The following is a 21,161-nucleotide window of genomic DNA, read 5'->3' on the forward strand; positions in this document are numbered from 1 at the left end:
ACGATATTGCGATAGGTTATCATCTGTGAAAACACGAGGTGCCGAACGCACCTTAAATAGTTTATTTCCAATTTTCCAGTTTGTTTCCGATTTTCCAGTTTGTTCCTCGTTCTCGTTATTCTATGTTTCTTTTTTGTCATTTTAATGTCTTCTTTTTTTATATTTTTATTTTTTGTTGTTTGTAGGTCAGTTTGGAAGACTTTTTTAAATTTCTGACCAGCTATATATATATTATAACCATCATTTAAAACATGCATGCGAAGAATGGCATTCGAGTAGCATGTCACATAAAAGAAGGGACTCTGTAAACAGATGCAACATGCTCTATAAATGAAGACTGTTGGTGGCAATGCTCTTAAAGGTTCTGAAGTTCTTCTGAGTATTATTATCTGAGAAACCCTGCCTCTTACACAAAAAGAAACATTAAGTTTGCATGGGTATGTACATTAAGTGTGAAGAAAACACACATATACAGTGATACCTCGGTTCTCGAACGCCTTGACTTTCGACCAAATCGGTATTCGACCAGGAAATTCGAGAAAATTTTTTCTTGGAATTCGAACAAATATTTGGAACTCGAACATCCGAACGTCCGAGATGAGCCGAGTCGAGCCGAATGGCGTTCATTGCGGCCCAGCGCGCCTTGCTTGCGTCATCAGTGACAATAACCATCCCCCTTCCCTCCTCCCTCCACATTCATTCCCTCCTGCCATAAAGTTTGGTACAGGTACAGTAAATGAAACACAATTTACTATACTGTACTGTACAGTACATTTTTTTTGTTTGTTTTTTTGTTTTAATAAATACACTTTTATTTCTTATTTCTTGTTGAGACTCACGTTTTTCTACATATTATATACAAATTAGGCCAGTAAATAGGCATTTTCTGGGGCTTGGAACGAATTAATCCAGTTTCCATTATTTCCTTTGGGTTTCATTGCTTCGGTTCTCGAACAATTTGGTTCTCGACCGTCCTCCCGGAACGAATTATGTTCGAGAACCGAGGTATCACTGTACATATATTACTTAAAGAAACATGAGAGTAAATAAAATGTTCAGTAATATTGCATTCATAAACTTTAATACTAGAATACTTTAATTAATTATTTTTTTAATATATATATATATATTTTTTAATATCACATTATTACAAATTTTCATTCTCAAGACACATTCATTCAGTATAGAAGGGGGGGATAAGAGCAGAGAGGAAAGATGTGGAGAAGGAGTGAAAGATAGAACTAGTGAGAACATCCCAGATTCCACAAACTGTGCTTATATTAATAATTTTTGATATGGTTTCTACAGAACTTCAAATAGGTCTAATTTATTACTTAAACTACTATGGCATATTTCTACATTATATATGTATTTTACAATCTTCAAAAAAAAAACATTCATAGAGGGTATATCGTTTTTCCATTTGCATACTATAATACTGCTTAATGTACTGTCATTGAACTATTTTTTAAAAAATCTGCAACATATAGGCAAGTTAATTTGAGACAGTGGGATTTTATGTACACTTGCACTAGTAGTCTGGTGTGATGGATTTGGGCTATAGATTTTGCTAACAAATTATGTTGATATTATATCAGCCTATTTGTCATTGGAAAGCCACATGGCTTGATTGAAGGTGAAGTGTTATACATTTGAAAAGGTCCATTATCTTTGACATTAAATAACCTTTCATGTCTAAATTAGAAACACCCATGCTTGTTATATACTTTGTTTACTTGGCACTTGTGTATATGGAAACATTTTACCAAAACCTAGATTTATGATTTTATCACCAAAAAATGTGTTTATACACTGAATTGAAACCAATATTACAGAAATAGATCACTACGCAAGGATCTTACTACTGCTGATACTACTACAACACAAAGATGGCCAGTTTATCAGTTGATACACTACTATTGTGTACGATGATTTTGCTTTTTAGGTGTGCCATTTCCCTTTTTTTTGCATGAGGTGCCCTTATCTGATAACTTGACCAAAACAAAAAACACAGCCAATATTTTCAAGCAGAGACACAAAGAAAACTAGGATGCACTATAAACATAAAGCATGTAGCAGAACTATTATCCAAATAAAATGCTTAACCCAAAGTACTTCTGATTCAACCTTGAAATATTATGTCTCTAGTCAAAAGCCTAAAACTAAACCATGGTTTAACTCCAGCTGCCGCATGAAGAGACACACATTTTTTTAAAGCTAAGAAACAAGAAAGCAGCAAAAATGGTTTATGAAAATTATGTATCTAAGATGTAAAGACCCAAAGGCATTTTGGAACACTCTAAACAAGAATAACAGTGAAAAAAAGAAAGAAAAACCCAACCTGCAATGAATTCTTAGAGCAGTTTAAGAAGATAAATCACTCTTGTAATGAAACATTTGAGACTGAACTACTTGTGCACATACCTGAAAATAGCAATAACTATCTGAACACTGAAGTATCTAAGAGTGAGGTTGCCAATTGCCTAAAAAAGCTTAAAGAAAGCAAAGCTCGGGGAAATGATAACATCATAAACGAATTTTTACAATTCTCACAACCAAAGACCCTGACTCTACTCATTAGCAACAGGTCATGCCCTTACAGAATGCTTCGTTTAGTTCTTGTTATTCCTCGAGGATCATATGGCCACAACAACACCTCGCCAGCGGACCAGCTATAGGGCATCCCCCTTCAGTTGGGTCCATATGGTTCCGATGTCCTTTGCTTCGCTCTCTGCTGTTCTTTTTCATGTCTGCTTTAGTCTCCCAGCTCTCCTCTTCCCCTGAGGGTTCCAGTCAAGGGCCTGCCTGGCAATGGTGTCAGCCTCACTTTCGTGCTGCCCTCCCCTGACTTTATCACACCTGACTAAGGAATAAACTATGCCAATTAATACATTTTATAGTCGTCAAGTAAAAGAAAACAGTCTTATTGTGAGCTTGCTGTTTATGATTTACGAAATCCCTGGCCCTACTGTGTCCGCTCCTGTAGGAAAAGAGACAAATAGAAGAATTTACATGAAAGAAAAATAAAAATGTAGTACAAACAGATTTCAAAGTACAGGAGACTAATTATTTAGAATTATGTTGTAAATGATAATAAATTATTGTTATTATTTACAACAATTAGAACAATTACACGCTAATGTGTGCTGACGGTGGTTGTGCCCTTCAATGATTTAAAAAAATAAGCCTGTGGCCAACCAGCATGTGGTTCCACTCAAAATAAATAAAATAAAATATTCACACGGTCACAGTTTTGATATCACTCACCAACTCCGATTTAGAGAGACTACGTAAAACTTAAAAGTTATATATTTAAAGAAGTGGATGCACTTTGATTACAAAATTACTGTAAAATCATATTTTATATTAATTCATACACAAAGAAAATGTTAACATAACCAAGGCAAAAATGTCTTTTTGTAAATGAATTTGTGTAAAATACTGCTTATATATTTTATTAAACGACCAACTTAGAGCAAACTTTCGGTAGCATGAGAGATTTTGTCTAACATCATATTCTGGAATATTTTAATAGTAAATAACTAACAGTAAATTTTATAACCACACAATTCTATTTTATTCTAGAAATACTCTACTCGCTCTTTTGATAATAGAGAGATTATTTCACATTTAGTGTATCATCATCTCAAATAAACTCAGCATGTAAAACAATGTAATATCCCCGATCAACAAAGCCTCACAACGACTTTACTTCCTTCACAGGCTGACTGCACTTAGGAGGGACACCGTGGTCCAGTGTCAAAGGGCAAGGATGGAGAGTGGACTGTACTGACATTCTCAATCACCAGTCGGTACAGCAACATCACCCAGAAACAATCGGACTGGACCAGGAGGGTGTGAAGCTGGTAGAACTACTTCTGTCTTTTTTTCTGCAGGGTGTAACCCACCCGCCCAAGACCTCTTTTGTCGCATTTTTTCTGGGGTTTGGTATAGTCATGTCCAGACAAGAGCATCCGTCCTGAGACACAACTTCTGTTCTAAAAATGTAGCATCACTAAAATCCAATGCAACACAATGTGTCTCGAAGTTGTTTTTTATTTATTTATTTTTAAGCAAGCGCTAGGGCATAAAATGTTTCTAAATATTCATTGTTTGAGGGTTTTTAAGACATCTGAATTAGTTCCGTGTCAAAGCTTAATAATGTTCTGCTGTTTGACTATCAATGTACACCCGCTGATAATAAGTATAAACAGTAAATTCCTTTTTTCCTCTCGTGCTAATTATTAATGCACTGAATATTTAACAGCATAGGAGTTAACAGCATATAGAGTTAAACTGTGTCTTTACTTTTGTTATTTTGAAAAATTATGTTTGCTTATTTTGATTAACTATCGACATAAGAAGCTTAGTTGAGTCATTGTCTACTTTCTCCTTATCCTTTTCTAAAGAACTTTGATATTTGAAATTTGATAATCATTATTCAAACATTTCCATATATATTTATTTATTTGATTGTAAACTATTTCTTACACGAAAAATAGGGTGATGGGGAAAAAACATTTTAAAAATGTATTTTAATTTGTAAAACCTGATAAGACCGTGTGCTAAGGGAACCTACCTGTAAGGCATTGGCTAATTGGAGGAATTCAAGTCATCATATTGGTGTTCTTCTTGATGAGTGGAATCGGAGTGAGAACCCGTCGGTGTGATGTAAGTAACGGACTCATTTCTTACAGGTTGTTCATAGCTTGTGCCATCTGCATAAAACATAATTCAAGAAAAGAAACATGTACGATCTCAATCATCTATTTATTGATAATCTATGCCGACATAATCTACTCTGTGGGGAAAATTATTGGTGATGACAAGATTAACATTGGGGTCAAGTAACAACATATTCTGTGTGAGTCTTAAACAAGATGTGAATGGGTGGATGGATGTGAATGGCACCATCCCCACATAAACATCCTCTATATGCTTGTACTTTAAATATTTATCTACAACAACAGCCATAGACTACAGAAAAGACAGATAACTCCTTATTGTAGACCAAGAAAATATTTTTGAGCTCATCAACAGAACACAGGTCTGAAACATTATGTAATGTAATAGTGTGAGAAGCCAGGTACATAGTAACATTAGGTAGGCAACAATAAGAAGGTGTGCAACGGAAAGCTGATTTGACAAAATTTTTGAAGAAAGCAGTGAACAAGGAATATGTATCATCTGTGCTTTTCGTCAGAGAAGCACAGAGAAATATATTCCAACCCTGAGTTCTGTGGCTGTTGAAACATGTAAACACAAATACTTGAAACAGGGTGCGTGAAAACCATGATGTGTGACTTATTATTTTTAGTAGTAGTAAAAGTATAAACAAATATCCTGACACGATGTGGAGTGGTAGGCTCAATGGACAAATAACTCCGTGGCATGTTTCCCAAATCAAAACAGTTTAAACACTTGAGTTATGATGACAAGATTTATATAGTAACATAGACTTAAGTACGAAAACTACTAGTTCGCCCTAGAGCCGCCATCACCTCAAGGAGTCTTGTGCTCACCCCCTCTCGACCAGGTATAATAAATGATCTTGATCACCATAAACAGGTTTTGCTCGCTATAATTTACATGACAGAAAGAGAAGACAAGTATTATTCTGTAAACTAATTGTATTTCGACCAGTTGTACCTGGTTTGACGATAGCAAAAATCATTCTGAGTGTGCCTACCTGCGTTATTAGAGTAGCCATCTCTATCACCTGATTGAGAACTTGGGATTTCTTCATACAGACCGGAATGAAGAGCATTTGATGCTGATGCCAGTGACTCCAGTGCGACTTCAGGTGTGTTCTGTATCTGCGTGAAAGCCCCATGTTCTTCGGGATCTCTTTGACCTGCGCATTTCATCATCCGAAAGACTGTATGTTCCTAGGTCACCTCTTTGTGAACTTAGACACAGTGACCATTATTTTTTAATATCATTCGTTTAAGCAATAAGAATAAAAGGTGCAATAAGAGTAAATACTGTGTATCCTCAGTCCGTTGAGGTATCACACACCCTTGGTGAATGTATTGCTGTAACCACAGTACAGTCTGAGTCTGTAAGACTGTGCGTAATGAATGAATACAAAAGGGAGGAAACACTGGAACCCTAAGGAAATGTTTCACTATTGATTACTTCCCTTTAAAAGCTGAAAGTCAACGAATCAGGTATTTCGTTATGTTTGAAAGTAGGCAAAGGTTTGGTTGATCAAGAGCCATGTTGATGTTCTTCCCTGGTTACTTAATTCGACACGGATTTGTACTCAAACAGCAGAAAATGAGAAGAAAACAGTAAGTAATATGCAGGGTTGTCCATGGGACATATTTTTCTATCCCGTCCCATCCCGCCCCATGGCAATTTATGCCTGTCCCATCCCGTCCCATCCCACGGGATGTTTCCCATGGGATTCCCATGGTATTAACAATCCTATGGACAACACTGAAAACCACTTTTCGGCTTTTGTTCTATAATTCCTGCTACTTCACATACAATAGATGATTCAGAGGAAAGATTTAAATCCTTGATGAATGAAATAACAGTAAATTTATTTTGCAATATCCAGTATCGACTACCATGGGAAATACAAATGTGTGCTGTCCCATCCCATCCCGTCCCATGGGACGTTTCCCATGGGATTCCCATGGGATTCCCATTCCTATGGACAACACTGGTAATATGTAACTTCTAATGTATGTTCTAATAACATATATGCTTGATTGGTACTTTATAATATTATATTTTGCGTAAATAATTTTTTCTTGATTTCTAACTTTTGACCTACTTCCCGATTTTTGAATTCTCTGCCCCTTACACTTACAATCTTTGATTTGATTTTACTGCAAAGAAACAAAACCTATAATTCTTAAAATGCACACCACGGAAATGTTTTCAAAATGCTCTTTCAAGGGGAGTATCACATTTGACTTTATTGTATGTTAATAGATATAATTGTTTTTAAATACCGGTCGAAATTTCACTCGTGAGCATTTGTCCCTCCATCAGGTTTGACTAGTACCACGTGGGGACCGAAGTAGGGTAGCGAGGGTATTTGTTCTTTGTAAATGTCATTAAAATTCAAGTCCAATCAAAGCACAAGTCAATGGACATTATAGGATTTAAAAGCATTTTTGTACACAGTTTTGGATTGGAGAAGAATTGTTGTGAATGAAGGTATAGAAGTACTTCTTGGTTTTTCTGTTTTTGTCTACTAACCCATAAGTGTTCAACCAAGTATTTTTAACATTTCTTTATGTTGTGAAGCAACTGTAGCTCAGTCATAAAAGAGGTTCCTTTTTGTGCTGCAGTCACTAATTTTGGTTGTAATAACCAAAGATATGCTAAATGTATAAAGACATTTAAGTTTACTGAAATTGTTTCTTGTTCGCTATACACGTTTTAGCTCATTAGCTTGAGAAGCGTACATCTAGGTTTACTGTACAAACTACTTTTAGGGTTTGGTTAGGAACAAAAGTTTTTATATGATAATGACTACAAAATGTTCATTTGTTATGACAATGACTACAAATGTACATTTGTTATGACAATGACTGCAAATGTACAGACATCAAGGACGGGGAGACACTCATCACCCGAGCTGGTGTCATTCGTCTTACGTCTTAGTTTGAAGAAAACGACGAGTGCGATGATGACAGCAATTCCTACGACAGCGGCCACAACACAGACAGCAATGATGATCTTGGTGTTAGTGCTCACAGAGTCTGCTTCTGAAAAGCAAAAACAGGAATGGGTGACATAATGTTCTAATATTTCTAACGGAAGAATAGCGAACTCTTGTACATGCTGTGCTTTTATACCTCTTGTAGGTGGTGGTGGAGATGCCCCGAGGACTGGGTCGACCTCCACGATACCAGGCGTTGAATTGTTAATAGGTATTTATGTGAGGACACTGGTAATGATATTTGAAATAGGAAATGCACGTAATTACCATGCACCATAACTACAGCAAGTACATGGTGATGAATTTAAAACCACGTACTTGTTATTTCAAATGCCATAAACAATATCCAGCTTTTTATGGGTTTAGTTTTCTCATCAGAACCGTGTTTTTTGTTAGAAGAGCTACATTATGTAACAAAATGAATTAAATGTTACCTGATGATATGCTGGGATCACTTGCTTTAGTTGCGCTGCCAGTAGCTGGATTTTCAATTTTTGCTGTAGTTGGATAAATTATAACAATAAATAAATATCACAGTTAAGTGAGAAAAATTAAAAAAAAGATATTTGTTTTGCTGCTACTGCAAGTGGATATTCCTGTATTGAGAATAGTTATTATGCGATAGCTAATGTGGGTATATATTATTATTTCTCCTTCTCTCTTTTTTTTCGGACCTAATGACTGAGACTACTGTAGCTGGCAACTTTACTTTTACTGCAAGAATTTGATGTGCAACTTGCACTGACAATAAACTAGTTTTCCTTTTAAGCTTACAAGGATCAGCAAATAAAAAAAAGCAAAATATTATTCCTGCTCTTTATGATACATGATTTTCTTTTCCAACTATTTCCCAGCTATCAATAGGTTACCTACTAGATCCTCCGTCCTCAGTGAGACATTTACTTCTGTTGCCAGGTGTGGGTACACAGATGTAACTACAACCACCATTGTTGCTTCCACATCCGTTGGGCCCTGTAATAACAATGAGGCAGCCAGATGTGAAATATGAAAAGTAGGCATACCGGGGTGTTCGCTGCCGTCCCCTTATTAAAAAACAACCAAGCTTTAGACATCGGTAGTGAGAAGTCTGAACGTGTTGTAGAATCCTCCTATCATCACATGACAGTGTTTGCCTGTGCAGTGTGTTTGCAGGTAAACTATTGCTGTCTACACGTGACCTGCCCACTGACCTTTATCTTCTATTTCCTCAGCGTAGACGCGGATGTCATTTAATTTTAAGAGATGGATGAAAATGTTTCTTCCATTACTGCCATCCTTCCCATAGCGAAATAGGCGTGTTTTTATCGTCTGATTGAGATTTTGAAAGCTGGAAAAGGTTACTTTATATTTTAAAATGAACGAAACTGGTTTATCTCTACATAGAAGAAAGTATTTAATGAAACATAATTTCAGTTTTGGTAAAAGTAAACATATTTTCTCCATAAAGTCGGATGAAATACAAAAATTGACAGTAATATGCAATAGAAATAAAGAAATAAAGTGATAGCACTACCAACCTCCAGTCCGTCACAAAGAAGTCATTGAGATAGAGGTCCAAGCCGTTAAAGACTGATCCCGATTGTTGTAGAATCACCGAAATCTTCCTCCTTTCCAGGTCAACCCAGCCTACCTGCTGTGTGCCACCATCTGCCCAGTACAGTCTGCCCTCTGCACGTGTACATCCACAAGATAGAAAGAGAGAACAGACACACAAAATATAGAAATTATAGCAAAAAGAGCTCACAGAATGCATGAATAAATGTTTCATATATAATAATATCGCAGAAAACAAATGAGAAAGGAAAAGAAAAAGGAAGGATGGAGTGATAAGCAAAGATCTCACCGACTGTGTCGAGAGCGATGGCGTTCGGTTGGTTGAGATACTCGCCCCCTGAGACCAGAGTCTGACGTCCTGTACCGTCATAGTTGGCTCGCTCTATGGTAGGTGTGGCGCCACGGTCGCTCCAGTACATTACCCTAGTTTGGTGTTTTTACCCGAAAAATGAAATTTGCGTATAAATGATTATCTTGAAATATTTTAATTAACTTGGTTACATTTGACATTATACGCCTTATAATATTATTGAGAGATAAGTGGTTTGTGTGTAGGTGAATGTGCATGGCGTGTGTTTGTGCGCTGAAATTCATCATTTGTATACGGATTTGATTAGTGTATTTATTTCTGTATCATCTTTGTGCTTGTCTTACTGATGGTAAGATGGCGCTATTAGAGCAGCGTTACGTCCCCTGTCAATTGAATCTTTTAGTGACGGTTTGTGCATCTTTGAAACACTGTTGCGAGGACGCAATGACTCTTGAAGCCTGTTCACTCGATACAGTTTTTGGTACTTCTTATAAACCTGATATCTGAGACTAGACCAATGTGCCCATAATTGTATTTAACTCATTTTTTAAAAACATTATCTTGCTATCAACGGTTTTTCATATTTTTCTGAGCAATTTTTATCTTCTACATTAAATTAATTAGTCTATCTTTAAATTTAATATGTTTACCCATTGCGCTTGTCAACTTCGATGTCTTTCGGCATGTCAAGTGAGGAGTTGATGACTATTCGATGAGTGTTGCTGTACATAGTGATCATGCCGATGACTTTATTGCCTGCGTCTGTGTAGAAGATGAGCCTGGACAGTGCGTCTACACACAGGCCGTCTGGTACAGAGGCTGGAAAACATAACTGTAATTATTAATTTTTAAACAAACCTTCTCCATTATCATTTGTTATTTAACTTATTTATGTTTTTTTTACTAGAGATATTGAAATATTGAATACAGTAGTTAGAGTTCGAGATCATGAGGATGTTGAAAACCTCGTAAATTTTCTAGAAACAAATTTAATTTCTTGAGAATTTTAATTAAATAGTAAACAATTAACGGACTTGTGTGTACCAGTCTACTGGAGCCATAATTACTACAGATCTACGAATTATTTAAGATAACTTTTCAACGATAGAGAACTAAGGCAGGACAATGAGAAAAACAAAGAATACATTATCAATTTACATTGATCTATTCAGTTCCACATTATACACATCCATCGCATTCCTTGTATTTCCCTTCGCAAAAGAAGAAAACAAATCATGCTAATTATGTAATAAAAGATATATATATATATATCTTTAATTATATATAGTGCAATCCTGCTTTTAAATGAAAGACTTTACCCAATCCTAAATAGCGAACAAGCCGAGCATCACTGCCGTTAAGGTTCGATGTTCGGATGGTCTTCTCCACATTGTCTGTCCAGTAGACACGACCAGTCATCGGGTCGTATTCAACACCAGCAGGGCCCTTTAGTCCCTCCAGAGGAATATCAAACAGTGTATTCGTGTCGATGTCGATGTTCCGAATACCCACATACCACGGTAGATTAGATTCGGTAATAAGGAGAAACTTTAGGGGAATTATGGCTGCAGAGAATCGAAACAATTGGAGTTATAATATAATAACAGCAACAAAATAGAAATAAATAAAAAGTCTAATGCTCTTGACGAAACGTGATTACAGTTTGACAGAGTTTACAAGTGTATTTTGATGAAAACACGAACAGGCCTGCATTCCTCAGAAAGTCATTGCCATCTGTACATAACAAACTTTTACAAAACACACACGCTTGCCAACACACACACACACACACAAATACATACACACAAAATATACTAAGTGTGATTTAAATTCATGTCTAAAAAAATGTAGGTTAAGCAAGCTATTGGCCCGCAACAAATGATGTTTCAACATATATTTTGAAAAAAAAACTGTCATTTATAAATAGCTTATTGTTCCTGATGCAGTTTGGGGAATTACCGTGGTTAAAATTATTTTTGCTTTTATTAAGCTTAGCGTTTACTGTTGATTGTAGAATGATTTAGATAAAGAAAAACAATGTTCTTATTCATAAAATGATTTTACATTGTTTGCATAGAGGTAGACATAACCCTAATTTCTTGAACAGAAACATGTTTTCAAGTTTCCTTACTTTAATTTTTGTGTTTTTATTATATGTTTACCAGATCATGTGACAGGTGTGTATCTACCGTGTATAAAACATTCATGACATATTGCACAGAAGATTTAGGTTTTCCCACCTGCAGTGTAGCTCGCATGGAAGCCACCTCCTGACTGAGTAGAGTCAGAATGGAATCTGATCCACATTGTGTTTGATGTTGATCGTCTTGGGTACGCTGTGGTGTTGCAGTAGATAGACAAGAATGGTGATGTCCCTGACTCGCCATCTTTAATCTTCAAACGAAGAGATGCGGGACAGTCAAAACATTCACTTCGACCTTACCAAGCTATAATTTCATGAAATAAATTGTGGGTAATTTTCCGGGCATATCAGTTGAATGCACTTCAACTGTTCTCGAGACAGATGCTGACACTTTTGACTAAAGACATCAAGCGGTCACAGTCAACCCAGAAGTTAATGTTGGAGAAATTGCGAGAAAAACAAATACTTTGGAATCATTTAAAGACACATTGCATAATCTACTCATGTGTCTACATTAAGTAAACTAAAAGCTCTAAATCTGTGTACCTTTAATTATATTGATACCTGTATATAGTCCTGCTTGCAGCTACTCCAGTCACCTGCCACATCAAAGCTGTCAAATGTCAAGGTAATCCGATATCCTGTTGGTGCTCTGATGATGTAAACACAATCCTGATCAGGCGGGTACTGACTCGGGTACAATGGAGACAGTATGAGACCAGTGAGTGCAGTGTATTCACCGCCACAAGCTAAGAAACAGATTTTAGACTATTTCAGCTTTCCTTAAGCGAAAGTCATTTAGTAATGTAAATGAAATAATAAGAAAAGAATATAAAAAAACCTTTCCAACTACTAATAAGAAACATAGTTATAATTGCACACCACGTACTTCTTTCTCACTTGTGTTTATTAGTAGTTTCTCCCGTGTGTGTGTGTAAACTGTTTGCTGACTTTAACATATGAAAGTCGGTATTGATAAAATACTCAATTAATTAATAAAATATACAAATGCATTTAAGCAGACAGACACACACGTGTATTTTTAAATAATTTTAAATCATTTCTGTAATGGGAAATTACTAGTAATTACCTTGAACTTGCGGATGAATTCCAAGTGTTAAGAAAAACAAAAACAGAGGAGTGATCATCTCGATTGCTGAAATAACAATTAAAACATCAATAACCTGATTATCCATTTTAAAGTCGTCCTACCGATGATTTAGATCGACCTTTAATCTGATACACGGGGAAGAATATGTCCATGGATACCATTTATTTCATCTAATTAACTATTCCATAGGTTGACTTTTTTTTAAAAACCCTTAAGTTAGCGGTTAAAGGGAAAGAATCCATACTGGAACAATTCCTGAATGTTGCAGTAGTTATCTCCCATTCGTACTCATTTTTAAGCTCAACGTGATGTGTTGTGCGACACTACAACAGCTTCGCATCATCCGTGTGACACGTAATCAAAGAACACGAAAACTCGTAGCCCTGCAATTAGTTCTTTTTATCTTCGGAATTTTAACTATCTCATTAACGAAAGAAAAAAGAAAATCTTACACAATGGGGATTATGTGATTAAAATAAATCATTTTTGTCAGTTGACTGCCCCATTTGTCATACCCATAGATGATAAAAATAGAGCAAGACAGGTTGCGCCTGTTGTATATGTGTTTTTGAACTGCAGTTGAGATACATAGTGCAGAATCAGGTAAGACTAGATGCAACGGTGCGAATCTTGTCAGTTATGAAGCGGATAACCGAGTGGTTAGAGCGTTGGAGTCCAAATTTACTGGAACTACATAGGGCTGTCTCCCACCTCTACCTCATATTACACTTCTACACTGGCATATACCCATAAAGACCTTTAGGATTGCTAACAAACCACCCTAGACCCTAGTTGGGGCGATTGTTACCTCCCCTATAGAGTTACCACATGACACAGACCAAACCTTCCCAAGTCGACCCAGCTGGCGGTAATGGGTACCTGACTCCATTGAGGGTTGCAGAAAGTAAAGAAGCGAGGGAGAAATGAGATGGGTACCACCTTAATGTATAGCTCGCCTTGAGAAAAGGGAGGTATCGAACACCTTCCCCCCCCCCTCCTCAAAGATCTGAAAAGGTTAGGTGATGACCTTTATCTTTAACTTTATGAAATGTTCTCTAGTGGTATTTTACTCATGTGTGAATATTCCTGTTCCAGAAAATCGACAGTATCCATAAGGCAAAGTTGCCATTTCTGTGTTGTTTCTTTTTGTTGTTTAGCAATTGGAACTCATACACACAGACACATTCGTAAAACTTCTGAATACCTTTAATCAGTATACTTACCTGTTTACTTTTCATCGATAGATAACCTGTCCAGTTCAGCATCAAGCGAGGGTTCTTCGAGCAGGGCTTCTTGTCAGTGATTCCAACAGCCTTACTTGTTTTTTCCACAGACCCTTATGCTTGTCCTTAACTAAAGGCAATCGACCAATCGTTTATTATTTACCTTTGTTGTGGTGACAGTACTTCCTGACAACACCACACCTGTTTGGACATACGCTGTTCGGTGCTTTGAAACTTAGTTTTTTGTAGTCATGCCTAAAGAGTTCTGCTTTATTTAATTTAATAATATTAAGGTAAATCTTGAAACTTTAAAAACTAAATCGCTGTAAATTTTAAAGTGCATTTTATCAGCTTCATACAAAAGTCAGTAATAAATTCATCAAATACATAGGGAGCGTCAAAGCGTAAAAATTAAAATAGTTTTATTAGAGAATATAATATTTGTGTGCCGTCTAAGTTTTTTTTTAATTTCCCAACGCATTTGTTCTTACTTTTGTTGCAAAATTTAAGTTGAATATCCAAATAACCATGGTGATAAAAGCATAGAAATTAGCATCCGCACAAATAAGAGAAAAAAATGTATCGATAGCTACAAACACAACTTACTAACTGTTCTTTGCTTGTGTTAGGAGCTAGTTCATGCGTCCTGCAAGTAGAGTAGTCGGGTTTTTAAAAAGTTTTTAAGGTGAATGTTACCACCGCTTTTTTAATTCTACCTCAAAAAGTGGAGCAGAGGGGGGACAGAGAGGTAACATCGGATAGCGCTACTTCCTTGTTTCTTCACCGACTAGTCAGAGCTCGAGTCTCATTGTACCCTCTCATGCAATTTTGGGAAATGAAAACGGGTAAAGGATCAAAGTGATATAAGACATCTTGGGATTAGATAATAGTTAATAATAGAAACAACTATTTTTGTCATCGCCATTGTAGTCGTTGTATCATCATTATCGTCAGCGTCGTCATCTGAGTCATTATGATTATCTTGCTGGTCGTATACATTTAAAGTAAACTGTGGTTGGTTTTGGATCACTTCAAGCTTTCTATGGAGTGAAAATGTTTGGTTAACAATTCACGCGATATAACATTCAGTTCTTCCAGACGTGTCAGGCGATGATTTTAATTCTCCTTTTTCTTCCATTGTGCAGCTGTCTTCCACTGTTATCTGCCGACCTGAATGGCGAGGGCGAGATCCACTATCTGGGCGCTGGTCATCTCCTCCAGCCTCACGATGCCTAGCAGAGGCTGCAGCTTGTTCTTTGGGTTGTCTACATTACTGGCTGTCGCACCTGTCTGCACCCTCACAGGGTAAACAGGAATAAACAGGACTTCAGGAAGCTTCCCGATGATGGCATAACAATCATTTTTTTTTCCATGAGAACTATTTTGATTGTACCAACAACACAGGAGAAATCATTCCACTAATCGTTTCACACATCCAGGGTTGGCAATTATGCAGGTAGTCAAGCTGTTTGATCCGCATCAAGCAAAACTTCTAATGTTCAACAACTTTGCCGCAATTCCAGGAGCTGACACTGTGATTGTCAAGACGAAATGGTTGCTGACAAATGGCTGATTACAAATGGCTGATTACGAATGGCTGATTACAAATGGCTGATTACAAATGGCTGTTTACAAATGGCTGTGAAAGAAATCAAACAGAGCGTTACTTCCTACGATTTCTGGTTTACAAGCATAGACAGCTCCACTACATTGTTTGCTTTAGGCTTTCGGTGCTTTTAATCCAACAAACACTGTTGATGCGGAACAAAGCATAAGCCAGCACACGGCAGTAAACGGACTAGAATGTCAGACATTTACCGACACAAACCTAGCCATGCATGTTAAACATTAATGCAAAAGTTAATGAACTTCCGTCAGACTTTGTAGCCTTAAAGTAAGGCTATGCACATGCCATGATTTTACCGTGTTTAAAAAAAAATAAATCACATAAATTCACCGTGTTTTAGCCGTTTTTTACCGTTGTTTCCTTGTTGCCCTATTCAGGACCCTGTGTCTTGTATCCTGTCGCCCGTCGGTAATGACGGTAATTTATTTGCACGACGCACGCAACAACTTGCTGTCGCACTACCCAGCTCCTTGCAGGAATGTCTTTCCTTACATAGACTTGTCCTGAGGCGACTGACCAAAATGTTTGAACTTATGTTTAGTTACGACTGCAGCGCAAAAAAGTAATACAGAAAAAGTAAATGCTTTTTTTCTTACTTTACAATTTATTAGCACTACCTCTGTTCCCAATGTTTATAAAATTCGAAATATTCCAGCGAAAAACACCCGGTGGGTCCTCCCGCCAAGTAACCGCAATATCCTCATGAGACTGTTAGCAGACGAACTTTCGTGTGATGTCCCAGCAAACACACAAGATTCGGCCAACCGTGGGTCAATCTTGGAAAAAAGCTCGTTACATTGGCTTGCCTGTTGGCAAACATCTCTCAAATAAACTCCAGCGATGTGGAGACATGAATATTCATGACTATCAGGTTGTCCTTTGAAAAAATGTTTGTAATTATAATTGTGTGTGTGTGTGTGTTGTTAAATTATAACTATACTTATACTTTACGGCTATCAGAGTCTCAAAAAAAATGGTCTATTATATTATCAAGAACAAACCTTCGCACGTGCTCGTGTTTGTGCCATGTAAACAGAGCGAAGTAAAGCCAGTCGTTCGGTGTTTACTTACAGATCTTCACATTTCGTAAAAAGCTTTCAAGGGGATATTATACAGATTTAAACAGTCACCGATCAGCATCTCAACTTTCAGCAACAATGAGCGATTCTTTCTGAGCAAACTGGCGACCCATCATCTTATAGTACATCGCTTAGAACGAAACATTTTTTTAAAGTAAAGAACAGCAATTGATAAGATTTTTTAAAACTAATTTCTCGAGTTATTAAAGTTTATCTATATCAAAATTGTCTCTAGCTTTTTCTGTTAATGATTTGTTTTCTTGATATATCATGACTCTTTGGATTGCAAAGGATGTACCACCTTATCGAGATTGTCGAAAATGGCAAGAAATCACCAACAAGTGTGCCTGATGGGTGGCTGGTGCTAGGCAGCGCAAAAGAAATATTTTGTCCTGGATCTGGTGGGGATATTCTAATCCCTAAAGTATTGTTCAGAAATAAAATCTGCCTAGTTACATGGGGCAAAAGAGATTGGTTGACCATGCACAAGAACTGGGGTCAACAAGTAACATGCTTTGAGGCAATTTGATAAACAAGGAGAGAGAGAGGAGCTTGACCGAGGCGATTTCGAGCTCAACTGTTAGGACAGTATGTCTGGAACTCAACAGAATACTCAGTCGTGAGTTATGTCAGTTGTACAAAACTAGCAAAGCTAAGTTACATTAAGGGTTCAACTGCTATATATATCATATATTGAAATTCACAATAACAGTGAAGGTTGGGAGAAGATGGCGCACAGTGCCGACACAAGGCTAATGCACCCTAGGGAAGAGACTAATAGTGCGCCCCCGCCCCTCATATCTCTCCCCAAAGGAGAACCTTTTATCATAAAAAAACTATTGGAATAATTATACCTATAGGCTGAACTCCATTCTCTTAATTCAAAATTTAAACAATAAATATAGGTTCACATAGTACTATTCATTCTTACCGTGTTTTTTCTCAGGACTCAGCAGACTCGCATTCGTCAGCACACTTGCAGTCTAATCATTCCACATTTCCAGACACAATGCCAACCTACCTGTAAAGAACTACTTTTGGTGACAAATGAACCTTATAGCCTAGCTGAATGTGCATCGCGTGTAACATTCCTTCTTTCCACACAATAGCAGATACAAGGTTTTGCACCCGGGTTTTCCCCGTTGTCCTCCCACTTAAAGAACTTACCTGGCGTGACTGTTATAAGATAAAGACAGAGATAGAAGTGTAATGGAACCGCTCGCACAACGGAATGTTAAGCTTTAAAACACAACTAACTCAACCACTTGTATGGATATTGAAACAAGAATGGTAATATAAGTAATAATGAAATATAAATAATGAAAATAAAAACAGAGAAATCGTGTTAATAAAGCGTTAAAATAAAAAAAAAACTGATTTTCTCTAGCTCCTTTGTCCAGTCCTGATAATCTGATGACACTGTGATAGATATATCTGTACCCTTTCCATCTAAGTATCTCTTAATTTCTCATCTTACAGAAGAACTAACAAGTAAAAATGCACTGGCTACAGGTTTGCTAGAAATAGTACAAGGACTCGGTAGTGTCAAAGAATGGCTTATTAAAATTTCGAGAATTGGCTCTCCCTCTTCGATTAGTAAGAATTTCTTTTTGTCGAGAAAAGGTAAGTCTGTTTATCGTATGTAGGCGTGCATCATGTCCACATGGACATTGTCATGCCTACCGAATCAGACCTACACCAAAGAGTAGGGGATTTCAATCACTCGTGTAAAGGCTTTATGGTCGGTGACACTGCCATTGCACTGCACTCTGCTCACTGATGCAGACAAGAAATGTGCAGCACCTTTCTCTTGTCGTATTTTGCTGTTGTGTCCAGACCTCAAGCTATGACAGTTTCTAGCATCGAGATCACCCGAATGGCCGTGTCCCTTCCCGTCCCAAGTTACACCTGTTGAGCTGGACCTCGATACCACGGGATCCCTCAGTTGAGAAGGTGTGGACAAGGTGACACCTGACAGGTGGGTGGCACGAGGGAAAGTCTTCTCGATGCTAACAAGACAAAGAGTCGTAAAGGTGTAAAAATCATGGTGTCCAGGTTTGCCAACACTCATTCCAGTACCCAGCACCGCTCGCTCCGTGTCCAACCTGATCGAGTTTGTTGAAAACTAGAGAAGTGTATAGCCTGTAGGTATATTTTATCAAATAAACAAACATTACAATTAGACAAATAAATTAATAAGCGTAATACACTCATTGAATCGAAAACATAACAAATTTAAAAATTAAATATGAACTGATAGAAGAGAGTATGGAGTCCTATATATTGCAGGGATCCTCTCCGACCAGCCACATTCCCATCCACCAACGCCGCCTTCCCTGCGCCCCCTGTAACTCCCTGCCCTCTACTTCCCCACTAGTAGGTGATCACCTTAACTACACACACCACCTCCACACACGTTCTTTCAACACACAGGACAACCTGTCCATGGGCTTCTCGTTTGTTCTCTAGTAAAGCCCTTGTTGCTGCTTTGTTTTTTTTTCCTTCAAAGCTGCCGTCCCTTCCCCAAGAAGATCACAGGATAAAAAGAACACAGTCGTATTGGACAATGTAACGAGCATTTCCTTGTTTAGCCAAATGAGGAATTAAAAAAGTTCCACTACTACGATGTATTTACCAGAAATGTTTGTAACCCGAAACCACTTCTCGCTGGAGTGTGGCGAGCTGTAGCTACACCCACAAACAACTTTGCTCGCATTTCAGCATCTTATTGTGCTAGAAACTTCATCATCACCAACACCAACAATAACAACAACATCAAAGTCTAAACTTTCTATAATTTTTCATTCATTATTCTTTAGATCTACTTCAAATAACTTTGAGAAACTAGAGTTTAACGACCAAATGTTACAGACAAGGAAAATGTCAGGTGTCACATACCAAGGAAGGAAGAAAAACCAAAAAACATTTTTAAATTGTAGGTCAACGACATAAATTAAAATTTTGGAAATATTTCAGATATTAATAGAGAGGGGACTTTTTCATACTTTGAGTTTCTAGGAGCAATTTTTCATTCTTAGTGGCATTACTATTTATTTATTTGCTTTTAAATTTCGGCCCCAAAGAAATCAGTTCTGTCTGCTCATTTTGTCTTGAACTTTTCAACTGATTAACTAGTCATTGCTTAAAGACGATGATCAGACATTGTCTTCTGGGGAAATAATCTGTGTGTGTGTGTGTGAAAGACAGAGAGAGTGAGAGTGGTACACACGGGTTTGGACAGAGATATGTTTCTTGTTGTATGCTGCGCTTTTTCTATTTTATGTTTTTAGTGTAAAAGCTTGGAAAAAGAATACGAATTGTATTGGGTAGGGTTATGTTAAGTGTTACCTTTAGGATGAGTGGTTTGGTGTAGAGTTTTACTGTAGACAGAATGACTAAGCAGGTAAGAGATCAAGGTCAGGGTTCATTAAGCTGACAACTGTGATTGGCTTTTCGCGCATGCGTAGAATACCGCTGGAGAAAACTCATAACTTTCATGAGATATGTTGAAATTGCAGGTGGTCTGAGAGTTTGGTTTTCTAATTTCACATTTGAAAAGTTCTATCATTGCTGTGATTCTGTATTATGTCTGCCAACTGCTGTTCAACAACAGAGACAGCACACACCACCTCTCCTGCTCTTCCATCTTGTGTGGTCATCACACATTTACAGCAAACTTACAAAAATGAGTTTTTGATCACAAATGCCCATTGTGTAATATTGTCTTTTCTACGGTACTTGAGATGTTCAGATTTTCGAAAAACTGAATTAATTGAAGGGCTAGGAGTTTTTGAGTTTTCGAGTAATTGGCTGTGTTAACTACGCCTATCACCTTGCCTCAGTGGAATTAGAGATCATTGTTTTTCCTTCATCCTGGTGACCTACACCCGACACTAGCGCGAAACTGTTATTAAAGACAAAAGGCTGTTCTTAAGGAAAACGAAAGGTGTCACATTAAAAAATAACAAGGAACAATAATCTAATTTTTTTAATTATTTTTTTTAATTTGTAGGCCGTCAATGGTAATTAATCCTTTATAGATTAAGGTAGAGATATCTGCTACTGACATCAAATTAACTTACAATATAAAAACTGCAGGTAAACGAAAATTTCTAAAAGAGATCCTTATCACAAGTTTAATTGTCCGTCAAGGTGCACTCTTCCAGCTATTCAGTATCAGCTCGGAGGATTTTGGACAATATTCCCCATAAACCAAATAATTGTATAATTTCTTTTTTCATAAGTGATGACAAATTTGCACTCTGCGCCTCGAAACAAGATGTTGAACATTTGAAAATAATAAAGATACAAAGATACGGTTAACTGCCAGTGTACAACACACGAAGAATAAACTGAGATTGTGAAATGGACAAACCTGACTAAAGACAAAAAAGGAACCTGATTAAATGTCTCTTCTTTTCTACATCCTTGAT

At 37.1% G+C, this 21,161-nt stretch overlaps 1 protein-coding gene across 1 annotated transcript; it reads right to left on the bottom strand.

Moving 5' to 3' along the window:
- Positions 1 to 1,087: 1,087 nt before the first annotated feature.
- LOC112556897 (low-density lipoprotein receptor-like) lies at positions 1,088 to 14,329 on the bottom strand. Its single transcript, XM_025226339.1, has 15 exons — positions 14,186 to 14,329; positions 12,779 to 12,844; positions 12,253 to 12,437; positions 11,786 to 11,939; positions 10,865 to 11,110; positions 10,196 to 10,364; positions 9,525 to 9,658; positions 9,199 to 9,349; positions 8,872 to 9,008; positions 8,555 to 8,653; positions 8,116 to 8,178; positions 7,617 to 7,727; positions 5,690 to 5,854; positions 4,580 to 4,718; positions 1,088 to 2,980 (listed from the first exon to the last, which is right to left on the bottom strand). Exons 2-14 carry the CDS (start codon positions 12,834 to 12,836, stop codon positions 4,594 to 4,596), a joined length of 1,797 nt encoding a protein of 598 aa, XP_025082124.1. The 5' UTR covers positions 12,837 to 12,844; positions 14,186 to 14,329; the 3' UTR covers positions 1,088 to 2,980; positions 4,580 to 4,593.
- Positions 14,330 to 21,161: the final 6,832 nt, after the last annotated feature.

Source organism: Pomacea canaliculata, linkage group LG2 (assembly GCF_003073045.1).
Source record: "Pomacea canaliculata isolate SZHN2017 linkage group LG2, ASM307304v1, whole genome shotgun sequence".
NCBI lineage: Eukaryota > Metazoa > Mollusca > Gastropoda > Architaenioglossa > Ampullariidae > Pomacea > Pomacea canaliculata.